General features: G+C 42.3%; 1 protein-coding gene across 1 annotated transcript in view; it reads left to right on the top strand.

Annotated features, from left to right (window-relative positions):
- The window catches only part of carmil3 (capping protein regulator and myosin 1 linker 3), a gene marked incomplete at both ends in the record, with an annotated part of 98,021 nt that extends 71,753 nt beyond the window's left edge, over positions 1-26,268 (top strand). Inside the window, 15 exons of the mRNA XM_080439752.1 lie at positions 243-362; positions 1,552-1,665; positions 3,081-3,256; positions 3,870-3,957; positions 8,896-9,021; positions 9,921-9,987; positions 10,391-10,578; positions 11,923-12,002; positions 14,111-14,230; positions 14,940-15,108; positions 15,791-15,994; positions 16,076-16,208; positions 17,867-17,967; positions 18,606-18,795; positions 26,207-26,268. Coding sequence (XP_080295878.1) covers positions 243-362; positions 1,552-1,665; positions 3,081-3,256; positions 3,870-3,957; positions 8,896-9,021; positions 9,921-9,987; positions 10,391-10,578; positions 11,923-12,002; positions 14,111-14,230; positions 14,940-15,108; positions 15,791-15,994; positions 16,076-16,208; positions 17,867-17,967; positions 18,606-18,795; positions 26,207-26,268 — 1,938 coding nt within the window. The remainder of the gene's footprint in view (positions 1-242; positions 363-1,551; positions 1,666-3,080; positions 3,257-3,869; positions 3,958-8,895; positions 9,022-9,920; positions 9,988-10,390; positions 10,579-11,922; positions 12,003-14,110; positions 14,231-14,939; positions 15,109-15,790; positions 15,995-16,075; positions 16,209-17,866; positions 17,968-18,605; positions 18,796-26,206) is intronic.
- Positions 26,269-27,005: the final 737 nt, after the last annotated feature.

Raw genomic sequence — 27,005 nt, 5'->3', positions numbered from 1 at the left:
AATAGCCGTTTTGAATCCAAATAGGGCAATAGTGTGACACCTGACCCGAAAAAAATAAACATGTTGTCACCCTTTTCACCTCGGGGCTGTTTGCATGCCTGATTATTATTATTATTATAATTATTGTTTTTCAAAACGATATTTTTTTTTCTCCAAAACGATACATATCGTCACGAAAACGTATCGCGATATATCGGCACACCCCTAATGTTAACTGATGTTACGTGTGTGTGTGTGTGTAGGTCATGGAGCGGCTGTGTGCTCGGGTACAGCAGCAGGTGTGTGTCCTGAGAGGCCCTGAGGAAGAAGAGGAGGTCCAGGCTGCAAAACAGATCCTCAAGGAGGCCAGGAACTCCCGAGCTGTGAGTGTGTGCACCTGCTGAACTAGTTGCTGTTGGTTTTCTGTGGGATTGCATTCAACACCCCGATTAGAAAGTCATGTTAAAAGATTCATTATCACCTCCATCACTGTAAGCGGAACCGGGACCACAGCCAAACGTATGTGTATTTCTGGTACCAAACAAACTGTATGAATGAATAATTGTATTTTTGTGTCTGGTCTCGCTACCCATCCATCATGGGATTATTTCAGAGACACGAAGAAAAGAATAAAGCCTGCACAGGCGCTCACTCATGCTCCAGTATACTTTATTGACGACGTTTCGAGCCAAGGCTCTGTCAGGTCAAACTCGTACTCAAATTCTTCACGATAACTTCTAACCCAGGACCTCAAATAAATGATGTGCGGGTTTCATTAGCTTTGGTATATTATTCAGAGACATAAAACAACAAAAGACGATTCTAGTTCATACACATACACACAGAAAAAAAGAGCTTGCACAACCACTAGAAAAAGAAGGTCCATGACAAACTGTTCAAAAGCAGGTAAAAAAGTATTAGAGTCTGCACAGTGGAAAAGTGACTTGCTCCCAGTCAGTTTATTTCACATTTTGACCTGCATAGGGTCTTCATCAATAGGACGTTTCGAGATGCGGGTCAAAACGTAAAATAAACTGACAGGGAGCAGGTCACTCATACACACAGACACGATGACCATCCTAAATCAGTATCCACAAAGACAATACATGTAAATACATAAAGAAAAAGACTAGTAATAATAATAACCACTGTCTACAGCCATAAATATGTACAGTACATGCACAGCATGTACACATGTAAACACAATCTGTACAATATGAAAAGGGCCTACTTATTTTTGGTACTTGGCAGAGGTGGAAAGTAACAAAGTACACTTTTTTTTTTACTCATTTTAATGCCAAGCTTGTTAGATTTTCAAACAAATCTTTATTTTTAGGCCCTACAAATATATATGTACCATACTTATACTGTGTGTGTGTGTGTGTGTGTGTGTGTGTGTGTGTGTGTGTGTGTGTGTGTGTGTGTGTGTGTGTGTGTGTGTGTGTGTGTGTGTGTGTGTGTGTGTGTGTGTGTGTGTGTGTGTGTGTGTGTGTGTGTGTGTGTGTGTGTGTGTGTGTGTGTGTGTGTGTGTGCGTGCGTGCGTGCGTGCGTGCGTGCGTGCGTGCGTGCCAGCTGTATCCGTCTCTGTGTGAGCTGGCACATGTGCTGTCAGTGGACGGTCCTGTGAAGCAGAGACTGGACACCCTGGCTGGAGAACTGGCCAAGGCTGCTGACAAGGAACTGCAGGTACATGGATTACATACTGTTGATCACTGGTTTTCATCTTGGGCTCTGGGAACTGCCCCAGGCCTCCCTGGGGCAGTGGTGGAAAGTAACTAATTAACATTTACTCAAGTACTGTACTTAAGTACAATGTTGAGGTGTTTTTTACTTTACTGGAGTACTTCCCATTTGCAATAATATTTACTTCTACTCCACTACATCTCAGAGGCAAATGTTGTACTTTTTACTCCACTACAATTATTTGAAAACTTTAGTTACTTTGTAGATTCGAATTATTATTATTACAAAGCATACATAGTATATTTTGATGCCAATACTTTTGTACTTTTACTCAAGTAAATTTTGATTACCGGACTTTTACTTGTAACAGAGTATTTCTACATTCCATTATTGATACTTTAATAATGGAATTATTACTTTTACTTCAGTAAAACAAATTAGTACTTTTTCCACCACTGCCCTGAGGGGGTTGGAGTGGGTGAATGATTGATAGTGGGTGAATGATTGATAGTTACAGTAGGAACCAAAGGAACACGTACGGGCCTGTAGGCTAACTCTGAGAGTGTACAAATGGAATAATAATGGAATTATTACTTTTACTTCAGTAAAACAAATTAGTACTTTTTCCACCACTGCCCTGAGGGGGTTGGAGTGGGTGAATGATTGATAGTGGGTGAATGATTGATAGTTACAGTAGGAACCAAAGGAACACGTACGGGCCTGTAGGCTAACTCTGAGAGTGTACAAATGGAACCAAATGGACCATAACGGGTCAATTTGGTTCCATTTGTACACTCTCAGAGAGGATTTTTACTTTGTACTGTAGACAGGGGTCCCAGAGATTAAAGAGAAACGTTGTATAAAATGGGGGTCCGTGGTCTAATCCATATCAAACTGAGTGTCCTTGAAATTAAAAAGGTTGAGATTCGCTGTTGTATATGAAAGTGTGAAAAGGTAAAGTATGATTGCATTTAACCCATTCAAACCTGGAAAGCATCTATGTCCTTTTAGATTTGAGCTATAATACTGTATACAGCAACATACGTTTTTTTTCTCCAGAAAACTGTTTAGAAGGCATTTGCAGAATGGGCCTCAGGTCTAAATAGACAGACAGACGGATGGTTGGGTAGGTGGAGGACCAGCTGAGGTTGATGGAATTATGAATGAATGATAGCCATCATATCAAAGTGTAAACTGGATGAATGGAGGGATGGATTACTGCAGTACAGCAGAGATTTTAAGATGGAAAATACCTTTCTACAGTATATCTGGCAAAATGAAGTGTACTCGTTGGGTGAATGACATGCATGAATGCCTCATGGACGGAGAGCATATGAGTAGATACTTACTGTAGAGTAGAAACTTGGTTTGTCCCTATACGTTTGTAATTTCACACTTTTCGCCGTGTGTCCCAATAGGTGATATCAGAGTCCATGGTGTCCCTGTGTCGGGAGCTGTGTCCCATGTCGTCCTCGGCCGCCGAGAGACTCAACCCGCCTCTCTCCTCCATCTCCGAGCAAGTCTCCATCCCTCGCTCCGCCATCCGCACGGCCCTGATGGACAGAGCTGCTGAGGATGTCAACAGAGCCCTGGAGTAAGAGGGAGGGAGAGTGGGCCAAATGTTCAGCACAAGCAGCACTAGAGTCGGGGTTTCGATTTGCTTTGCTTTTGATATCCCCCCTCTGGTCATTATTTTTTATCCCCAGTGGTGGGGATATGTTTGATCCCTGCTTCTGATCTGACTGAATTAAATACATGCATTTCCTTTTTGGAAATGTAGACAATAATATTATAGTTTAACGATTTAATAAAAGATTTAAAAGTTTGTTTACCACTCTGGCGTCCCTAGTTTGACTCTATTCAGACCCTTTGCTTTGATTGGCTAGCGAGACGCATGATGAAATAATAACCTATAAATAGCACCAGGCACTGGTGCTATTTCATTTTTGCTAAATCATGGTGCTAAATCATTTTTTTTAAAGTGAGCTTCCATCACTGTGATGACCACTGTTGTTTCTAAATAACACCGCTCACTTCACACTGGGTGTGATTTTTTATTAAAAAAAGGTCACAACATGTCACATTGTAACGTGTTGTGTAGATCTGCTATTTTTGCAATTTGAAGTACGACAAAGTTGGGGCTTAAGAAAATCTCTTTGCAAATCAACCTCTCTCTTTCTCTCTTTCTCTCTCTCTCTGTCTCTCAGGGAAGTGAAGTTGTCTGTGGTCTCCTATCTGACCAACTCCATAGTGGATCAGATCCTACAAGAACTCTACACCACTCATAAAACACTGGTACTGGAAATATCTCTTTTACTGCATGACTCCTCCTAATGACGTACCCGATAGGGATGACAGGTTGAAAGTGGTCAAATGATTACATTTAGTTTGGTTTGATGTAGTGCTTGTTCAGGACTCGGTCTTGGACAGACAGACAGACAGTCAGTCAGTCAGTCAGTTCCTTACTGACACATTTCCACACGCATGTGTGCCATTACTCCCTCTCCCTGCTGCAAACACCAGGTGATGTGCCATTTTCTTTCTCAACATGTCTCTCCCCCCCCCCCCCCCCCATCACATTTTATTGTGAGGGTTCATTTAAATTAAAATGATCCATTGCGTAACCAAATGTAAAGTTTCCGTGCCCTGGAATGTGCTCATTTGGTCCTATTTTAGGACTTTTTCCCCAAATGTGTCAGTAAAATGTTTAATGAGTTGCCCTTTCCTACTGTGTTTCCTCTGTTAATCTATATTATTTAAATAATACGGTGTGCTACGGTACTTAAGGGAATAAACTTGCCTGGTAAGAGAGATGGTGAGAGTGTTAGTAATGGGTTTAGACAGCCAATGAATATGAACGGATATATACGATCGCTTCATAACTTGATAAACACACACCTTGAGTATGGAGGTGCTGCCACACACTCTAGATCAGGGGTCTTAGGGGCTCCTCAGAGTTACTACAGGGGGGCCGCCAAATCTGTGTGTGATAGGAACATTTTTTTACATGAATCACTTGAACCCTAACATCTCTAATTCTGAGGAGACCTTTAGCCAAAAATAGCAGATCTACAAGCTCACGACGCCTCGCAGAGCCTTGTAGATTGGCTATTTTCGCCAAAGGGGTTTGGTGTAGAGGGAAAAAAAGAGCAGACCTTGTGCAGAGTGAAAAGTTTACTACTGAGTGATGGTTTAAGAGGTTAAATGTCTGAAAATACACACTGACATGACTCCAACATACACTGATGATAGTGCTGACAAACAAGTCTATCAAGCTATCTATGAAATCTATTAAAAAGTCCCTGCTTCATCTCTCTCTCAGCTAGGGGTCCTCAAAAGACCCCTGCTCTAGATGCAAATTTGATTCTCACTTGACCTTGACCCAAAACATTGGCTTTACTTCTATATTAAATACACTTTGCATCAGAGCTAGAGCTATGGAGTGTGTGGCAGCATAATTCTTTTCTCATGAGATCACTTTTTGACAGCCGAAAGCCTGGGAGAGAGAGGCTGTCTACCGACCGTCTGACAGTGTGACACACACGCACATACAGCACACACACACCAAGTCATTATAAGCACAAACTGACACACGGCATACTGTACATTACACATTCACAAAGATACCATTCCCCACCAGTGTGTGAGGGTTGTTCAGAAAAGGATGAACATTGAACAAAAATAATTGAATGTTATTGACCCTATTGTAAGTAATTTAAAATGTCCCTTTTTTTATTGAATATTTTAATTGAATATTATCAATCATGGCCTGGTAATTATTTGTTTAGGTTAATACAAATGTCACCCTACTGGTCCCCGAGGGCTAGTGCTTAAAAGCCTTTAATTCCACCCATCACCTGAACGTGCAGTGTATCTTTCTCACTTGCTCTGTGTACAAAATCAATCCCTAATCATTATATAGTGCACTAAATAGTGATTATGTCATTTTGCTATGGGGTCCCAATGTACAGTGATAATTATTGTGGATTCATCTTATCCCACTATGCATCGTGAAAAGTAGGGTACAATCGATAGCCACTATCACAAACCCTATACCATCATACATTGCGCTGAAAGTAAAATGCCAAAATGTATCTGGTTATCTCTCTTGATTGGATGAAATTGTAAGTAGGTATGGCAACCTGCATTTTCACAATTGTGACCTAAAATTACTAGCCCAAAATAGGGACTACATCTAGTGCCAGCATATCTTCCATCCATTTACGCTGATATGTTGCGTGCTGTAGAAGCCCCGACGAGGACGCGCATGTAAACAAAGCCTGCGTGCGAGACGGCGGAGGGTCCTGACTAACGCCTGGAACAATAATATTTCTAACGCGATCGTCCATTGCAGAGTGATCGACGATCAAAAACGTCTCATTTCCACCACGTTAAAAAGAAATGGAGATATTAAGCTTTTAGTCAAGGACACAACACGCCAACACGATTAAATCACTCTCCAAAACTTAAACTATGCATACTGAGCGCATACCCCAAAAGTCTGCATATAGTTTGGCTGCGCGTATTGCCGGGTATGGATTTGTTAATAATAATTAATCAACACATATCCCCCCAGGCATTTATTTAAGCTTTCCTGTCTTATCTTTTATTTTTTGCTCGTTTTTCCAAAGTCTGCTACTAGAGCTCTATCTAACACATTGCTCTCAATTTAAGGATGCAATTTTTGTTTCATTCTCAGATTCATTCATTTTGGGGCTTTTTATGCCTTTATTTAGAGAGGGATAGGGAAAGTAGGCTGACAGGAAATGGGGAGAGAGATGGGGGGGGGGGGGTGACACGCAGCAAAGGTCGTCGGGAACGGGAGTCGAACCAGCGACACGCTGTCAGGCTGGCATTGCAGCCTAGGGTGCCTGGACCGTCACACTACAGCCCAGGCCATTTACAAATACTTTTGAATACAGACATCATATACTGTACATATGCACTGTTATAGGCCTGGCCTATCTCATAATTGTCTCATCATCAGTAGCAGTACTAAGCTTTTTCTGTTTGTACCGAATTGTACTTAATTCATAAATAATTCACTATTTCTTTTTGAATATTTTGGAGAAGAGAAATTATGTAAATTGTGAGCACTCATTATTATGTCAGACCAACAAAATTGTGGTCATGGTCTCGATTTAGGATTTGAATACAAGCACTAGTTTGATCTTTTGTGCAACAAAGCTTTATTTCTCTACATGGTCAAATTGACAATTTTTCTCAGCTGAAGAGCAAAGCAATGTCTGGGCTTACAAATGGCTTGAACGAGGGAGAGGTTTTACTGGTACCTACAGAATGGAGTGGAGCAGATGAAGGGATTCAAACTCTACCAAAAAAAAACGATGATAATGGGGATCCCTGCATGGAGACTGAGCCAAGCCAGTGTCCGTGCCACGCAAAGTGTGGTGTCCTTGGCTTGAATAGAGCTCGGTCTGTATCGCATACCTCTCAGAGCACTCTCCTACCTCTACCTCCGTCTATTCTATGCTCTAATAAAAAGCAGGAATGCCTCAGCATGCAGTATTCTTGAAGAAAATGACTTTTTTTGCCTCTTTGTAGCCTTGCAGGCTTTATCGTAATAAAGGCTCCATCAGTGGAGAGAATGCATTCTAGTCATGCCTTGACTCTGCAGGCCAGTGGGTTTGAGCCACTGCAGGCTCCTGGCCAATATCTTTACAACCTGGCTGGACCTCAGTTGTGCCAGCTGCATTTCAGGACCTGGACAAAAGCTGGCATCATTGCCAAACGGGAAGATTTAATGGTTATTGATTTTGAACGGAGTAGAATAGCCGCTGTACAGTATATCGAGGAAAGATCTTGTGCCACATTCCGTTTTAATGGTTGATAGTATAAAATGTATGTGAACTGTCATAAAATGAGCAGCTGTGAGGAGAATGACAATCTGGCAATTCTCTGGGCCTTTGCGGTTTTGCTCAATTGTGTATGAACTTACTGGCCTACATGGTTAACCGATAGCAGATCTACAAATTCACATCGTGACACGTCGTGAGCTTGTAGATTGGCTGATGTCACTAATATTCATCATACAATATCATCGGGCTTAAGTGGTTAAAATTGAGGTGCAAACTGTAAAGCATTACCACTATGGAAAGCTTCAGCTGTGTGCTGAATTTATCTAATAGAAAATAAATGTGTCCATATAGTGTTCAAATGAATTTGGTTCCAAACTAAAATGTTTGCATTTTGCAGAATTAATATTCAAGTTTGCATTATGATATTGAAAGAAATGTGTTCAAATTACTTTGTTGGATCTCTGTTTCTGTCACACTGAAAATCAAACATGCCTTGGAATTATTGATTCAAAGGGCTCACAGAACCTGCTTGTGTTTGAAGGAGATGCTGTAAATTAGTTCAGATGCCAAAATCATCGAAATTCATCATCCAATATTCTAATGAATATGGCTAAGCCCCAGACTGCCTTTTAAGCTTTGATACTCCTTGTGGATAATATTGTGTTAGCTGCGCTAGCTTATTATGAAGCCTAATTTATACTTGTGGTGGCTCTTTAAAAAAAGAACCGATCTTAAACTGAAAGATTTAACACCTGCCACCTCAGCGCAGGCACACAACAGGGTTCGAGTTGCGGGGGGTGGGGGGAAATCCATGTCTCTGCCTTAGAAGATCGGCTATTTTAGCTTTTTGTTGTTAAGTCGTTACGAAAATGTGCTCAAGAAAATGCTCCTCCCTGCTTTGTTACTTTTAGAATTCGAACCCTGCGAGGTCGTACGACGGTGGCTATTGACAAAAAATTCAACTAAAAGACATAATAACGTTTTGTAGTCACCTCCGCAGATGCAGAGGAACACAGATAGACAGGCTGAAGAAGGGATTTGTCAGCCACAACACCTTTATTAGACACTTCACATCCTCCCCCTTGCAAAAAAGCATTTTTTTAAAAATAACTGACAGACTTGGGGAGATCAAGCTCTGCATTTCTCTCCTCTGGGTTTGCATTCAAGTCATGCCGTCATCATGGCATGTCCTGTCTCTGCTGTTTTTACTGCAATGACACTTTGTCCTCTATCAGGCTTGCTGTGTGCTTTTATAATCGCGAAAATCTATTTTGTTTCTTTGCTTTGTATAGACATTTCTCGGGTGCAAGGAAGGGACAGGCTGTTCCTCCGAGATGCTGTTGAAATGCCTGAAAAGGTGTAGTTTCTGATGGTATTCTGTGTGTGTGTGTGTGTGTGTGTGTGTGTGTTGCGTCAGCTCCGGCATGTGTCACAGGCAAAGCGGTGGGATGACGTGGGGACTGGCAGACGCACCATGAGGCCATCCAGGATAGCGGAGTCTCTGGATTTCCCCGATGAGGACCTGGGTGTCAACCTAGGCATAGTAAGTGTGCCTGGAGTGAGGGTTCATAACAAACGCATAAGCTAATGTAATGATCCTTAAGTTGATTTCTTAATTGATCTATTTGGTTAGTGCTTGCAAAGCATGACATTTATTCAAATACTGACATTTGTACCTTTTCTACTGTGGTATCCTATGCTCCTGCACTTAAAGTCACTCACTGAAATGTTGGTGTGGCATGCTCCGCAGAATAACAATTGATAATACTGGATACAATAAAAGGGAAAAATAAAGATGAGAATAATACAGGTTAACCACTAAAGCCCTATTGACTACACTATGTATGATCTACACTCTCGAGAGCTTGAAGATCTGTATTTTAGAACAGGGGTCTTCAACCTTTTCAGGCCAGGGACCCCCAAACTGATGGGGAGATGGAGCAGGGACCCCCTACCTTGTAGGGTAGTGGGGGCTACCACATATATTGTATATTTATGTACAATTGTGTTTTATATTGCCTGCTCCTACGCACCTGCCCCAGTAGGTGTGCAAAATAAAAATTCTCTTCAAAATATGTATAAACATACCATGTTATTGTGCATTGTGCCTCCATGTATCTGTTTGCTATGGATTCATGTTATGTTTAAAGACAATTTGACATTTTGGGGAAAAAAAATATTGTTTAATCAAACAACAATTTCGCGGACCCCCTGCAGTACCTCCGCGGACCCCCTAGGGGTCGCAGACCCCCTGTTGAAGACAGAAGTTTTAGAACATTGTGCAAAGTTTTGTAATTCTCTGAAATATTCAGAAACTTTTGGCCTACAAATGACATGGGCAAAATAGGGGGGGCCAATGTGAAAGGGGTGAAGAGAGTTGATAAAAAAAAAACTTTTGCAGCATGATGTGACCTCTGATTTGTCATTTGCTGTTATCGATAGGATACCATGGCCATCAAGAAGCGCAGCTCGAGAACCAGAAGGATTCGTCCCGTCTCAACGCGACTGAGTGAGTACCACGGCATTTACAAAAAGGAAGAAATAAAGGTTGAGAGGCCGCTAAAAGCTCCGGGAGTGCTCACGCTGCACATTACATTAACAGTCGCAGGCTGATAGCAGGGTTGGGGTCAATTGACTTTCTATTCAGTCAACGGAGGAGGGAAATGGATTTGCTTCAAAAGTGACATTGAAATATTGTGCCTGTAAAACGGCACTCATATTTGATTTATAAAGGAATAATAGAGAGTAAGTGCCTGTCCCTAAGTAAATGAATTTGGAGCTTCACTTTAAATTTTCTGCATTTATTGGATCGAAAGTGGATTGCCCTTAAGCCTGGTGGATGTAGAGAGTATTATGCAAAGAAAGCAACATTGAGAAAATGTTTCCCAAGTGGTTCGTTTGTCTCCTCCTAGGTCTAGGTGATGACCCAAGCTCTTCGCCAACCCCCACTGCACCAGCCCTCGCCACCCCCCTGTCCCGCTCGGTGTCGTGGGAGTGTCTATCCACCCTCCCCACCAACGGTTCGCCCTTGCGTCACGTGACCCACATCAGGCCACGTCCGCCGCGGAGACACAGGATGGGACACCCGCCCTTCGATTCTGTGAGTGGCCTTCAAATTGCCTCAGTGTGATCTACAGCAGGAGGCGGGGGGGGGGGGGGGTCATGATGGACCAGGGAACTGCTTTTTCACCCTCTTTTGGTCGAAATGGCTAAACCGTTCCTAGAGAGAGAGAGAGAATTGCTACAATGTCCATCCAGTGTACAATCTGGTGTGCTATCTGCTTCAAATAACTGTATGGACATTGTCAACCAGTCCTACCTGACTATAGGGTCAAAATGTATCAAAAGAACAGTAAGGAGACTACTTCCAATAAGGAGACTTCCAACCACTGGAGATTGGTTACAATATTGTTTTATTCAGTACATTAAGTCCCGGGTTGTAGCTCACTCTGCATTTTTTATGTGGTCTCTCATCATTTTCTTTTTGCCTCCAGAGTAAGGTAAAGTTGAAATCCACTTAAGATGTTTAGTGACACATTGGAGGGCAGGGTTTGGATTTGGAATGATGTCAATGCTCTATTCCTCCATCCCAATGCCTACGTTGTTTTTTAATGAGGGAGTCATTAGTTATCGCGCCAGTGTTGCTACTAAATATAGTCAGTTTCCGGCCCCACATGTGACCTGGCACTCCACGGTAAAAGTCTAATCCGTTCGACTCTGCACACAAGCTTAGTAGGGCATGGATGTGAAAGTGTGAACTGGTTAATCAGAGTGCTTTCAGCTAAAGCTGATTTCTCTGTTTCTCTCTCTCTTATGTCTGATCCACTCCATACTGAGAACTTCTGCTATTCATCTTGTTTGAAGTGCAGCGGCTCTTTCCAAAAATAATTCCCTTTGTAACGTGCAAAGATATAGCGTTGACAACATGACTCAAATGCTATAACTCTTTGATGGTGCTTTGGGGGCAGCCTATTATGAAGTCAGTACAAATCTCATTTAGTTAGCAACAATGATGAGAAATTGTATTACAAATGTGCTCCTCTATCACTATACTGTACAAATAGACTCTTCTATCGTTTCACAAATAGAGTCCTCTATTGTTACACAAATATAGTCTATCATTATACAAATAGACTCCTGTATTGTTTCACAAAATATAGACTCCTCTATCGTTTTACAAGGATACTCCTCTCGTTTCACAAATAGACTCCTCTAATGTTGTACAAATAGACTCTTATATTAGCAGGGGATCCAGTCCTGCCAGAAGGCCATTTGAAATGATAATAGTCCTTGTCAGACTTTCAGCCTCAGTGACATGGTGGCACTGATCATCATAATCCTTTTATGTCCCCCCTGTGTGTGTACGTGCGTGTGTGTGTGTGTGTGTGTGTGTGTGTGTGTGTGTGTGTGTGTGTGCGTGTGTGCACGTGCCTGCCAGCTTGAGCATGGTTCAGAGAATGGAGTAGTCAATCTGATAGAGGATGGATTGCCTGATTTCTACACCAAGAGAGTCCTGCCAGACAGGTATTACCATAAACTAATATCATAAAGTCTTACTATAATGTATTTACTGTACAGTATATATGTCAAGTAACTATATACTCATATTTCATAGTTTTTTTTTACACATGCATAATTCATTGTCTGATTTTCTATCCCACTTGGGAGTTAATTGTATGCAGCTTGTCATGCTAGCTGTCTAATCAGGGACCTGGGATGCCAATTAACTCCCCTGTAGGCTAGAACACCAGCAGCACTAGTCGTTCCCACAGACAGCCCAGGGTTTCTTTGTCTTTCCTTTTTTTTTCTTTATTAGACTAGATAATGTCATCGATGTGTCAGTGTTGTGTCTGTCTGTGTTTCCGCGGCTAATCCTGCTGCCGACCTTCTTGTGCACAGTAGGCCACAGAAGCACACACACACACACACACACACACACACACACACACACATGTTTTTAAATATTTAATTTTACAATGGAAGTCAATGGGGCTAATTTTGGGCTGAAACCTTCGCCAAATTTGGAGTCATACGTCATAGATGAGTGACATCATGGTTGGCCACATGAAGTCCCAGATCCACTTTGGAGTATCAGTACATAGAGCCACACATTGGAGTATCAGTACACAGGAGTAACACTATTTTGTTATGGTTCCTCAGACATTATAGCAGCAATAATAATAACTTATAAACAATAACAAAGAAATAAAGAAGAATATTAGTGTTTCCCAAGCTTATTTTTCCCAAGCTTGGTTGTTCATAAACCTGATAGTCCACAAGAAGTAGCTTTGAATGATGATACTGTATATTTATTTAACAGGAAGTCCCTTGATATTAAATGTCTTTATCAAGGGAGACCTGGCCCACCATTACAATGATACAAAAAGATAAAATACAGCATGTCAAAAATAGATACGGAACAATTAAGGAAAATAGAGCACGTTTAGACAGACAAGGGATGGCAGATACATGCTGAAATCTTGCTTAGGAATAGCAATTACAGTTTTTCATCAGGGCTTTGAACTCTCCTAGGGTGATGAAATCATTAAGCTGCATCTCCAGAAGGCCTGGGCCCTGTAGTAGTCACCTTGTCCAGTGTTTCCACTTAATTATCCTTGGGGTTGTACATCAGTATGACATGTAAGCATAGGGGGCAGCTATTCTGGACATCAGAGACAGAGGAGGATATCCTAACTGCCCTGGGGTGCAGCAATGTCATTTTATAATGCTGAACTTCACTGTTTCCTTGCATACGTTCGCTACAATTAAATAGTCTGTGATTAAGAGAAACTGTCTTTTACCAGTAGACAATCCATACACAGTAAAATGTGTAGTAGATAGTGGATTCACATTTGCTTCAGTGTCCAGGTGCAGGACAATTAACACATTCCATGCCAGAGTTTAATATCATAATGTACTCACCAGTGCCAGCGATTTATTGTTGTTTTTTTGTTGTTTTCACGTCGCTACAGACATCGCTAAATCCGTTAAAATCGCGCGTTCAACTGTTTGTAAACACACAGGGGATCTGTGTGAAACGCACAGCGAAAACCGCTTCGATCTGCGATCCGCCATCTTGAAGCTACAGCGGTTTCATCTAAACAGCGATCAGCGATGAGAAAAACAACAACAGAGAAAATGGACATTTAGTTTCCGCTTTAGTGGAGGCGGATGGGATCCGGAATTTCCGGATCCCGGATAATTCCGTTTCCGGTGGTGCTACAATGAAATGTGTCGTAGCGAACGAGGCCTACAATGAAATGTGAACCTGTGAGTAAAAAAAATTATATATACCATTTCGCGTAAATTTACGCGACTGGCACGCTGCGCAATTAAGTAGGTTCGCGTAGATTGACGCGATTGCACTCAATGTGTTAAAGGATCATCATAAATAAAATAAGGTCTGCACACTGGTATTACGCTCCCACTTGTTTATTGCAGATTCAAAGTTTCGGTCAAATGGATCTTCTCCAGAAGTGAGCATGGTCTACAAGCTCACAACGCCACGTCACACCGCAACGTTGTACGACGGATGATAAATTAGGCATTATGAGCCCCTATCCCTCTCTTTCCATCTGCCCCCTCCTCACTCTCTCTTTTTCTCGCCGCTTGTCTCTTCTTCTCCCTATCAGTCAGCTGTCATCCCTCCATCAGGCTCAGTCTCTGAGGAGGAAGAAGAGACGCAGCGTGCTGTCCATCTTTTCTGGCTTCCGCAAGAACCGCAACTCCACCATCTCGTGTCAGGACACAGAGTACGTGTGTTGGGGGGGGGGGGGGAGAAAGTAGCATGAAGGTGCGCGAACAGAATGTGGATGTTGTCTAAGTAGTCCAGTGAGGTACATGAACACCGCCCGTGTTGCTTCATACATATTTAAGCGGCTAGTAATATTCCCGCCATCCCCCCCAAAAAATACAACTTTCACTTTCCCTTTAAATCGTGACTAGAAATGTTTTGGGTGCTCATACTTTATGGCACTATCGCCAAAACATACCCAGAGGGGCAACTAAGGGGGAATGTTGCGCTATGTAGCAAACATAGATTAAATGGAGGTTTCCACAGATTAATAACTGAGGCGAGACAATAGCACTCGGGAGGCACTCTTGGCTGCAAACCTAGGTGGGGGGGAAAAAAAGGGAAATACAGCCTTGAAATTGGAGAGATAAAAGCACTCGAGGGAGTTATGCTTAGAAACTGACGTCGGTGCCAGTGTGTGCTCATAGATGGGTACATTCAGTGCAGGCAACAACCGCGGCGTGCAGAGCATCAGTCAAACAGGAAGTGAAGTCATTCCGAGGGGCGAGCAAGATGTACCAATGGCTTACTTCCCTCTACCCAAGGCTCCCTTCACATCTTTTCTGAGGCACACCAGAGAACCAGTTGTTGTTGTTGAAGAATTATGATTCACACGGTAGCACTTTTCTCTCTTTGTATGTCTGGCTTTGTCTGTTTGTGCTTTCCAGTTTCGCCTCGGAGAACGTTTACTCGATGATTCAGCACCCTAAGGATCCTGGAAAGGTGGATCCCGCGATGCCAGGAGCCAATGGGAGCGTGCCATCTCCTCGGGCCGTGCAGGGCATACCACTGCATGGGGTGCGAAGTATCAGCCCCCCCTGCCTCATCCTGAGACAGGTATGACGTGACGGTATAGCCCATAACCATGGGCCTACCGCATCTTGCATGTGTTCTATTAAACACGTTTTGTTTTCAGTCCTGTTCTTAAAATGCGGTCTCACTCAGGCCAAAGGTTCGGAAAAGTGTAATTCCGCGTATAAAGTCAGATGGAACAAACAATATTTGCAAATAATGTTTGTTTTAATGTTCTTGGAGCATCACAGGAGTTGGCCTTACAGTAATCTGAGTTCCCAGAAGTTTTCGCCAGCTTTACAGTGACTAGGACAATATTCCCATAGTGCTTGATTGATTGATTGAAGTTTTGACTTGGAGAAAAGCACACCAGAGTGAAAACTAAACTTTCAGATATTGCACTTTGTGGCTAACCCACCTATCCCAAAACACATAACTTTGTTCCTGACGTACAAGTCGGGTCTGGTCCCACAACCACAGAGAGATCAAAATAGCTGAGCTCCTCAATTCAAGCACACTGTAAAGCTGCCACCTACTGTCTGCCTGCTGCTCTCAGTGTGTGTGAGTTGTTTGAAGAGCAGAACACACATTTCTCAAGTCTGTCTTTTGTTCTCTTGGTTTGTCTCTCTCTCTCCCTCTGTTTTTCTGTTTTTCTTTCTGATCTAACCTAATCTACCCCCCCCCCCCTCCTCCTTCTCTCTCTTTCTCTCTCTCTCATCTTTGCCAGCCGACAGACCTGGTCAGCATGGTGTACAGCTGTATCGGGGCTGAAATTGAGGACTCTGACAGTAGCAGCATCTGTGATGGCAGGCCTTCCGGCGGCAGCGCTGACAGGCAGGCCGCAGCAGATATCCGGACAGATGCGCGCACCAACGGACACGTCGCCGTCCCTGTCGATAGACAGGCGGAGTCCGGCCGTCAGGAGCGCATCGTGCTCCTGGCCCCTGACTCCCTGACAGACTCCCAAATGGACGAGGAGGAAGAGGAGGAAGAGGAGGATGAGGAGGAGGAGGAAGAGGAGGAGAGGAATGAGAGACAGGGCAGCGGCGGTGGAGCTCCCTGTGGCCAGAGGCCAGAGCCGCCACCACAGTGCTGCAAGCCCAGCCTAGCCATGATGAGACAGAGACACCTGCAGGAGAGCTTAGGTACTGCAATATGGACAAGCACTACACTAGCACTATAGTAGTACTGTAAGATAGTACCAAATATGATCATTTAGTAAAAATAGAAAACTTTATTTGTCACCGTGCAAAATCCTCGGAATTGGTTTCAATTGGATATCATTCCAACACAAAATCAGAGGACAGGAGAATCCTTAAAAGACATAAAAAAACATAAAACCTATAAAAAATACTGTACAATGTGAAATAAAAGACAAATACTCAATGCCAATGGTCTTCCTGTAAAAGTGTGTTTTGAATTGAACAAAACACAGATGTTTTTTTACAGTACATAAGATTGCTGAATGCCCTTCAGTATGTTATGCTAAAACATTCGCGAAGAGAACCCCATTATTTGTTAGTTTTGATTGTACACGCTGTAACGATCAAAAGTTTCCTTGCCCATAGATCATAGACACGACAAGGGCTCACAGGGAATTTAAAGATCAGTACAATTAAATAGCCAGAGGCAAGATCCAGCCATGCTTCAAAAGCAGCCATACGTCAAATCTTCCCATCAACTCTGTAATGCACAGGGAACCCGTGAAGAGAGGGAGGGGGGAGTTAAAAGAAAGAAAAATAAAGCAATAGCATGATGCAATCACATCTCATATTAGCAGCCTGGCAGTGACACTTGAACCAGAGTCAAGAGGATTACAGTCATCTGAATAAGAAGCAACACAACCACGGATGACTTGTCTCCAGGCTGCTTGAGGAGGAGGAGGAGGAAAGGAAAGGTCTTTTCAATAATAACGGTTTACTTTGCTCCGTGATGCTTCACTTGGAGATTGTGTTGCCGTGCGGAAGTGTTCCTTCTATGGGAGTGTGTATGGGAGAATTGCTTTCATGTGGCCACCCCTCTGTACAGAATGCACATGTCGGCAGGCAGTGCAACAGCAGCATCCAGGCCCCCAGAATGCCAGCAGTCCCTCCTCTGTGCGGCGCCTTCCTTCACTGGTTGATTCTGTGCCCTTCATGCATGAAATTGCTTCCTTATTAGAAGCTATTACTGCAAACCGCTACACAGTCAAATCCTCAGTGTTAATTTAACTCTTGAGAGTGTACAAATGGAGTAACACTGAGGATTTTACTGTGTGAGGTGGTTTATTACAGATGTTCCCAACATTTTCTGGATCAGGGCCCACTTGATCCCGAATCTGACCAGATGGTCAGATGTGTGCGCCGTGTGCATTTTCATTAAAATGTTTATTTTAATGATCAGTCAATCGATTGTGTTCCGGCCTGAATCAAAGGAACTAACGTACTATAGTATACTTTTCATCTGCATCACAATGAAAACTCATTTGTCAAACTATTAAAGAAAAAATACCATGACGTAGTTTTTACATTATTCTCACGGCCTACAGGTTGGGGAGGTTTTATATGGTACGTGTAAACCAATCAATTGAGTCTTTTTGGTCAGTCCGAATACAACGCTTTAACAACAAACCAAAAAAATCTGCTGGATGTAGTTGGATAATGTTTAGCAATCAAGAGCCACAAACATGCTTGCAACCTGGCCCAGCTTCACCAACGTCCAGAATATAAAGTCCATTTATTCACGTCACACTCATTTCTCTCACCTCACTCTTTGCTGATTAGTGTTGAACGTTTGCTGTAATCATGGCCGTTTGTCTTCATAGAAGAGGCAGCAGAGAGGGAGGAGGATCAAACTGAAGGACAACTTGAAGAGAAGCCAAAAGCCACTGGGCCGGAGGGACAACGTCCTCCATTTCCAAATAAGGTGCGTGCGGCCGTGCGCGCTGCATGGGTCTACATTTCGTACCGCTGAAAGGGTGCATACGTTTTCTTCACGTCTTATTTCAACAACACCTCTGGTTCAAACTTCAAAGTTCTAAAACCCACCAGATGTGTAAAGTAACTAAGTGCATTTACTCAAGTACTGTACCATTTTCTATACTTTTACTTCTACTCCACTACACCTCAGAGGCAAATATTGTACTTTTACTCCACTACAAATTTTTTTAAACTTTAGTTACTTTGCAGATATAAATTATGATATTATGAAACATACATTAACCACTTCAGCCTTATTTTATACATAGGCTATTTGAAAATAGCAGATCTACAAGCTCGCAACATGTCGTGATGCGACACGTTGCGAGCTTGTAGATCTGCTATTTTCAAACATTTTAGTACTTTTACTTTTGGTACTTTAAGTACATTTTGATGCCAATACTTTTGTACTTTTACTCAAGTACTTCTGGACTTTTACTTGTAACAGAGTATTTCTATATTGCAGTATTGGTGCTTTTACTTAAGTAAAGAATTTGAGTACTTTTTCCACCACTAAAACCCACACATGAAATAACCCAAACGACTGAACCAACCCAGTGACCGTCACTCCCTCATCCCCCACAGCCCAGTAAAGACAAGACCCCCCCAGAGGAGGCCTCTCCCAAGATGTCACCTGGTACTACTCCGTCCAGTGAACGCTCCACGGCTCCTGTCATTGAAGAGGAGGGATCCAGCGAGATGGAAAGCCCGCACTCCGTGCCACTCGCCTCTGCCAAGCCTGTGTTTGAGATGGCAGGGGCAACTGTCACCCCAGGTATGACTGGAATATCATAATAATCATACAATATATTTAAGGTTGGAGGAGGGGAGGGTTGTTTTTTTTCCCTCTACGTCAAACCTCTTTGCCAAAAATAGCCAATCTACAAGCTCACAAGGCATCGCAATGCATTGTGAGCTTGGAAGATTTAGAAAAATCTTTGAAACATCTAGAAAGAAATAGGGCTTAAAAGAATACTTCACCCGCAAAATATAGAAAAACTATATCACAAATCTGTTTATAAACTCTAGTGCCACTCTCACACTAGAATCCACGTGTCGTGTATCCAGTCTGTGTCTTCATTACTTAACACCAAACACCAAAACACTGCATATTCTTTCAAACCATCTAAAACACTTCCGGTAATACACACTACAGTCTCAGGCACGATTGAGGAGAATGCATGCGTGTGAATCCTACGCGCAGGCGCGCTCCTAACATTCGTGCATGAGACTGTTTACACTTACTGACACTTAGAATATACTGTGGTTTTACTGTGAGAGTCGGGTTGATATAGATAGGTTCATCCTACAGAGAGCATACGGTGCATCCAGCCATTAGTTTTCTAGATTTCTTGTTTGGGATCAAAATGTTGGGTCTAAAAATACAGACAATCCCTCGATCGTTTTAGTATTTGAGCAATGGCCAATAAGGTATTAAGGGCTTTTCCAAAATGCATTTCATGTCAGCAATAATGCTGTAGGAGCAGCTGAAGTAGAAAAGAATGGTGATGATGATGATGATGAAAGAGATGAATGATGATCATAAGATAAACATTATGGCGCTGTTGATGTCATTAAGGACATATTATACAAATAATGGATGATAATGTGTGATGATGATGATGATACTGGTTGCTTCATCTATCAGATGAAGAGGGAGGGGCTAACGGATTTCCAGCAAAGTCGTATCACAACAGAAAAGCCAGCTCATGTGACATGGGTATGTATTATGTGTGTGTGCGTGCGTGAGAGTGAGTGTGTGTGTGTGTGTGTGTGTGTGTGTGTGTGTGTGTGTGTGTGTGTGTGTGTGTGTGTGTGTGTGTGTGTGTGTGTGTGTGTGTGTGTGTGTGTGTGTGTGTGTGTGTGTGTGTGTGTGTGTGTGTGTGTGTGTGTGTGTGTGAGAAATGATCTGCATGTCCTAGTCCATACTGCATGCCCCTGAGCCAATGTCTGCACATTCTGTCAAGTATGTACAATATTACACTGTGTGTGTGATATGAATTTGTACATTGTATTCAGCCATGCACGTCTGAACCCGTGTCATTGTCTGTGAATCCTCCTGCTTGCTGTTATTGTTTACAGCAGTGGTTCTTAACCTTGTCTGGGCCAGGGCCCACTTCTCAAAAGTAGTCCGAATATCCAGTTGTCCAAAATTGCCAAGCCAACCAATATGCCCATATATGGGCATTCCAATATATGGGCATATACTGATGACATCAGGGATCTCCTCTCCATTTATGGGAATTAAAGGGACAAGGACTGACAGATACAGAGCATTCCATTATACAGTATGGGCATAAAAGGGACACAGGTAGACCGACAGAAACAGACATATGGCCACAAAAGGGACACAGACGGGTACAGCGGGTACTCCCCCGACACTATGACTCAGACATATCGGTCGGATCGGCGGTGCGACATAGGTGTGAGGGCTGCATAGCGGCCCAAACTGCTAGCATCCTGTAGAATATTCTAGAATCTACGGCATGTGTTAATTGGCTGCTTCATTCCAATTCTTTGCCCCCCCCCTTCCCTTCCCTGTCTGTGTGTGTCATTCCACTTCCCTTCAGGCATGGAACGAGACACCTCTGATCTGAAGTGGTCCTCAGATCAGAAAATCCCAGTGAGAACGCCCCTCTTCCCCTACTACAGAAACACATCTGTGAACTGCCCTGGAGGCAGCTGGTGTATGTATCTGTTACCGTGTGAAAAGACCGTTATACAAGGACAGTGGTGGACCAACTCCGAGCTTTTACAAAACAAAACGATACTTATATTTTCCCCTCTATATCAGCAGGGCTGACAACTGCTGGCATAGAGGGAAATGATGGGTAAAACATGTATTGATTGTTATTGTGTGTACTGCATTGTGTTACAGTATGTAAACACAGGGCAAAGTTATATATTATGTCTTTAAGTAAAAGTTGCAATACCACAATGTAGAAAGTAAATGTAGAGAGTAAAAGTACAAAAGTATTGGCATTAAATTATACACAAAGTACCAGGAGTAAAAGTACTTTATTAATTTGTAAAAAAAATAAATCAAAGTCTTTCAAAAATAGCAGCTCGGTTTTTGAATTTCAGAGGTATGAAATAGGGCTTAATTGGTTAACGTATGTTTTGTAATCTAAATCTGCAAAGTTACTGCTAAGTTTTCAAATAATTGTAGTGGAGTAAGAAAATATGTACAGTATTTGCCTGTCGCTACATGTCGCAACATGTTGTGAACTTGAAGATGTGTTATTTTCCACGATGAGGTTTGCTGTAGACTGATGGGGAAAAGGAGCAGACCAAGCATAGAGCCTATAGGGTTTAAGTGGTTAAATGAGGCTTTATTACTTTTACCTTGATTGGAGTGGATACATTTTTTTTTATACAGCTTTCTATTACTGGGGTAAATTGATATCCACGTTTAGCCGACTCATCACCCTCCTTGACACGGTGCCATTTGGCAATCATGACGATGTCCCCTGAAGGCAGATGACTTCAATGGACAATGATGACACAGCAGAAATTGCTGCCAATTACGGAGTTATGTGTCAAAGAGCTGTTGATAGTAATTGATCCCCTCCGATCAATTACTATCAAGGTGAAGCAAATAATAGGGGTATGCATAAATGTCAGCATAAAAGGCAATTATATTTAAATATCTCGGCCTATGTTAATGCCTCATTGTGGAATTTGACATTAATGGTTATAAAATCAACCTTTAATGTAAACTTAAATGCCAAAGATCTACAGTAAGTGGTATGGGGGGGGCGGTCCTTTGGGGTGAAGATATTTTATTTTTTATCTTCTAGTTCCATGTTGGTGAGGAGGAAAAAATATATTTGAACATTATCTGCTTGTTTTCAGGCCACAAGAGTCCCCAACATGGCGACGAAGACACGTTATGACAACACCAGAGGATGGACGGGTGCTTGCAAGGACGAGAGGACTGGATAGCGCAGGACTGGACAGAAACAAGTTTTTAAAACTGTGTGGACTCATCTGATCCCTGACCTAATGGTTATTTCAGTACATGTTAATTGTTGCAGAACATGCATGTACAGGTACTGTATGCTTTATGTTTTGTCCCCCCCCTTATTTTTTTGCACTTGATTTGGTTTATTCTCAGGCGTAAGAGGGCGATCACACTGAGATGCATCGCTAGAAACACATCGTCAGCAAAACCATCGTTTTCCTATGGTATATTACGGCACTTCTGGTGTGCGCTCCACTCTTGCGTTGTTTTTCTAGCACTTTTTTTAGATGCGCGTAAAGGTTTAAATATTCTCAACCTTTCAGCGTGGAGAGTCAAGTACAACTGTAGCAGGCAGCGCAAAACACTTTCTGCTGCTGTTTGCTAAGGTGCTCCTGAAAGGTTCACGCCTGTCGCGATGTGTCTCGGTGTGATCGCCCCATCCACAAGTTTCCCAAGGAGCTTACTTGGGAAAAGGGGGTCACTTCCTGTTGTCAGTCATTCAATTAATTAGAAGGATCAAATCAGTCCACAATAATGTGGGAACACAACCTGACAGAAAAAAAGGGTCATATTAGTCTGCCTACTTAACCTACAAGAGCCCCCTCCACACTGCTGATTCAAATTAATGATCAATGCTTATTATCAAGTCACTTAACAAGCATTTAATTCCCATGCAGAAATTCAGGTGTCAACAGCAGCCAGTAAGAATGAAACGCAGGACAGGAGTTGGGCTGCAGCTAAGAGCAAGTGTCAAAGAGCCATTGATCATTCATTTCAATCAGCTGTGTGGAGGGAGATCGTGTAGGGAAGTAAGGCAGACTAATATGGCCCTATGTCAGGTTGTGTTCCCACATTATTATTGACTGACACGGATCACTCGAATGAATTGAATGACGTGATGCCCATAATTCACGCAAGGCCTCATGGGGACACTGGAAACTCGTGGATAAGAGGGGTTCATACCTATAGTATATGCATAACTACCTAGACACACACACACACACACACACACACACACACACACACACACACACACAGTATACACAGAGAGTATTGTCTCTTAAGTATGCTGCTCTGCACTTCTTTGTACAGAATTGTATTTAATAATGACAATAGTCTTTCTCATCTTCTCTGTCTTTTACTGACAATCTGTGACCACGACTGTAAGGGTGAGTTTGTATTTATTCTAATGAAGTGTGTAAATATTAAATATAAATCAGCTAACTGCACTAACTGATGTGAAAACCTTAGCAAATTAACAATCATGTTCTTTTGTGGTAACATTATAGTTTGATATGTGTTGTACGCTTTTAGTGTATGCTGGTGATGAAAACCAAGAGACGGGTGTGTATTGTGTGTTCACCATTATCATCTCTGTGAAAAGTATTGAGTTAAGTGGGACCGTTTTGATCTGATTTCACAGGCCTGAAAATGAGTATATTTTCTAAAAATGAAATGCTTCTATGAATCAGAACGCAATAAAATTTGACTTTACTAAAGGAGTCGTATGTTTCAAGGTTCCAGTGTTCCATTGCTGACACATTTATGAAATTTGAGATGTGGGACAGGTCGGAATAACTACACTGTAAAAAGGTAACTGCACACTCTTAGTTAAATTAACACTCAAGATTTCACAGTGTACATTGAAACATCCTTGACAATGCAATGAAGTGTACAGATGTAATTTCTTAACATTTTATCGCTGCTCGTGCCCTTGACCATAGTTTTCCATTGAGGACAGATAAATGACCTTGGAATAATGCATTTTACTAGCTTTTCAGGCCTAGTCCTATATTGCGCTGATCAGAGCAATGGTCACCAAGTTATGGCCATTTGATGTGTTAAACACATCAAATGGCTATAACCGCTAATGGCGGCCGCCTCCATTGAGTTCAATGGAGAAGTGGCGCCTTGTTTTATTCGGTTCCTCAAGTTATATTGTCATAGCAGACCCCTGAACAGTTTGATTGGAGAAGCTGTGTGCCTCACAAGTCCCAACCTTGACCCACGGCTGACCTATTAGGCAATTTTAATATAGGAAATCACTATTGGTACTGTAGGTATCACAATGATAGAAGTGAGCAGCTGTTTCACTTTGGCTCCTGCTAGAGCAGGGGTCTTCAACAGGTGATCCGGGACCCCTAGGGGGTCCCCAGAGTTACTACAAGGGGGGCCGTCAAATCTTTTTTACATTAACCACTTTAACCCTATAGCATCCCTTTTCTGAGGAGAACTTTAGCCAAAAATTGCAGAGCTACAAGCTCACAACGCCTCGCGCTGCGAGGCGTTGTGAGCTTGCAGATCGGCTATTTTTGGCAAAGAGGTATATAGGTGTAGAGAGAAAAGAGCAGACCAAGTAAAAAAAAAAGTTTAACTGAAAAACAATTTATACATTATAGAGGGGGTCCCTGCTAAATCTCTCTCTCAGCTAGGGGGTCCTTCGCCTGATAAACGTTGAAGACCCCTGTGCTAGAGTATCAAACAATAGAATAAAAATGGATGTGTGATCCATTTCAGTTTTTGGATTATTGATTATTCCACGTGTTCTCTGAGTTTGAGTGCTGTCATTTTACATCAAATAATAGAAACAATAGAAAATATGCCTGGCCCCTGATATATGCAACTATGCGTTGATGGTTGCCAAAATAAATCATCGTCCTTGGACATGTTCATTTCAGTTCAATATTCATCTAATATTTTGAGTGCTAATTTATTATTCTACAGCAGAGGGCAGTAGAGACCGCACACTAATCTCAACCCGCCTGCCCTTCTCTCACAGACAAGACCTGCCACCATGATAAACTTAAAGCGATGTCATTGACTTAATGAAGCTAATTAGTGATCACATCGACTGGTGGAATATTAATCACGACTGTGTTTTGAATTGGCAGATGAGATTCTTTTAATGTAATGCAGCCTCTGGAGATGTCAGATCTAGAGGAGATTTTCAAATGAGGGATTTTAGCATTCCAATCACTAACACTGACGGTATAAACATGCTTGTTAATCAATCCATTAATTACTGGTTAATTTATTGCATGCTGAATAACACAGACGCATTGTAATGACAGTTTCCCTGTGCTCTCCCATAAATCCCATGGTGGACTGAGGTAAGCTCAGCTTTGGACAAACCATGATCGAGCCCTACTTGTTAAGTGTCTTATTGCCCTCCATTCGCTCCTCTCATCTTCGTAACCATGGGGATGAGCTTGGACAAATCACACTCATTAGTTTACTGAATATAAGCTTGATCTCTCTCTCTCCCTCTACTCTCTTTTTCTCACACACACACACACACACACACACACACACACACACCACACACCACCACACACACACACACACACACACACACACACACACACACACACACACACACACACACACACACACACACACACACACACACACACACACACACACACACACACACACACACACACACACACACACACACACACACACACACACACCACCACCACCACCACCATCTCACACATTCATGGTTCACATCACTCTGCGCTTCTTAAGAAGTCTTCTAACTGGATGTGCAATCTATTAAACACTTAAGCCCTATTTAAACATATAACATAATCTATAAGCTCACAACATGCCACATTGTAACGCATTGTGAGCTTGGACATCTGCAATTTTTGAAAATGTTGGAGATGTTAAAAATGTATATATATATAATGACATGCCCCAAAATAGAAATGGCAGGGTTTTTATAGATCTTTATAGATTTTAAGACACATCAACAATAGACACGAGACATAACGAGAAAACAAACAAACACCAGACTATAATGCATAATAAACATGTGTCAGCGTTAATTGACAAAAGACTTAGTGTGGTTAATATATCATAATATGACTTTGAATGCATCTTATGTTACTGTTTGTGATGTGTCTATTTAGTCGGTCATGGTGTGCGAATGTGCATGTGGACGTGTGTGTGTGTGTGTGTGTGCTGGCATGTGTGTGTCCACTTTGTGATCCAGGCAGTTCAGCACCAGCAGATGGGTGGTATAGTGACAGTCTTGACTCCCACAGACACACTGCTGCCATGTCAACAATAAACAGCTGGTAATAAGTTCATATAAGCTGTTAATCGCTGAGCATCACACAAATGCAGCTTAGATAACCCAGGTTGATGCAGGATATTGAACACTTGCATGACCCGCGTTGGCGCTGTTGTGTTCACACTGTTCACTTCCTCACAGGAAGCTACCGCACCACCATCATTCACACCTTCAAGTTTACTTTCGTAGGCCAATACTGCTGAACAGAGCCCCGAAGAAGTTCTTCATGACCAAAAGGTTGGTTTTCTGTTCCACATAAGATGTGAAGATAAAAGAATATCACTGTGCCCGAGCCCACTCTGTAAAATTGAGTGCAATTGGAACCAAATGGACCATTGTGTTCCATTAGTACACACTCTGTGTTAAATTAACACTGAGTACCTTACTATGTATTGTTTTTCTACGGACATAGTAGATTGAAAACTTTCCAACAGGATTTTAACTTTCAACCTAAGATTGAACATTTTCAACAGGTTTTTCTAAATCATCTGAGGGTGTATCTAGTAGATTACTTGCAGTCTTTCTACCCGGGGACATGTGTTGAGTGTTGACAGTGTTTTTTTCCATCTTTTGACTTGCCAGCTCTCCATTTAACCTCACATATAATCTGACCTAAATGATCTCTTTAGTGTGTAAGGACTGGTGACACAAGACTAAAATTCATGCTTCTCAGCCTGGTTTGGTTGTTTGATTATCCTTGTCAGTGATGGACAAAGTACTCCCCAGTACTTGAGTCAGTAGGAGATTGATACTCCTGGTCAAATATTACTCAAACTAGCTGACAGACTGACTGTCCTCCTCCGCTTGACGGCCCCACCCTTCCTCCCCTGTCTGTGACCTCTACAGCGTGCCTTACTGCTGACCAGCTGAGAAAGCAGTGAGAGTGAGAGTGAGAGTACACATTGACAATAAACACAGATGCACTTTACAAGAAGGGACA

This window comes from Gymnoscopelus braueri, assembly GCF_963280865.1.
Source record: "Gymnoscopelus braueri genome assembly, chromosome: 10".
Lineage (NCBI taxonomy): Eukaryota > Metazoa > Chordata > Actinopteri > Myctophiformes > Myctophidae > Gymnoscopelus > Gymnoscopelus braueri.
This window is presented reverse-complemented; position numbering and strand designations above follow the sequence as displayed.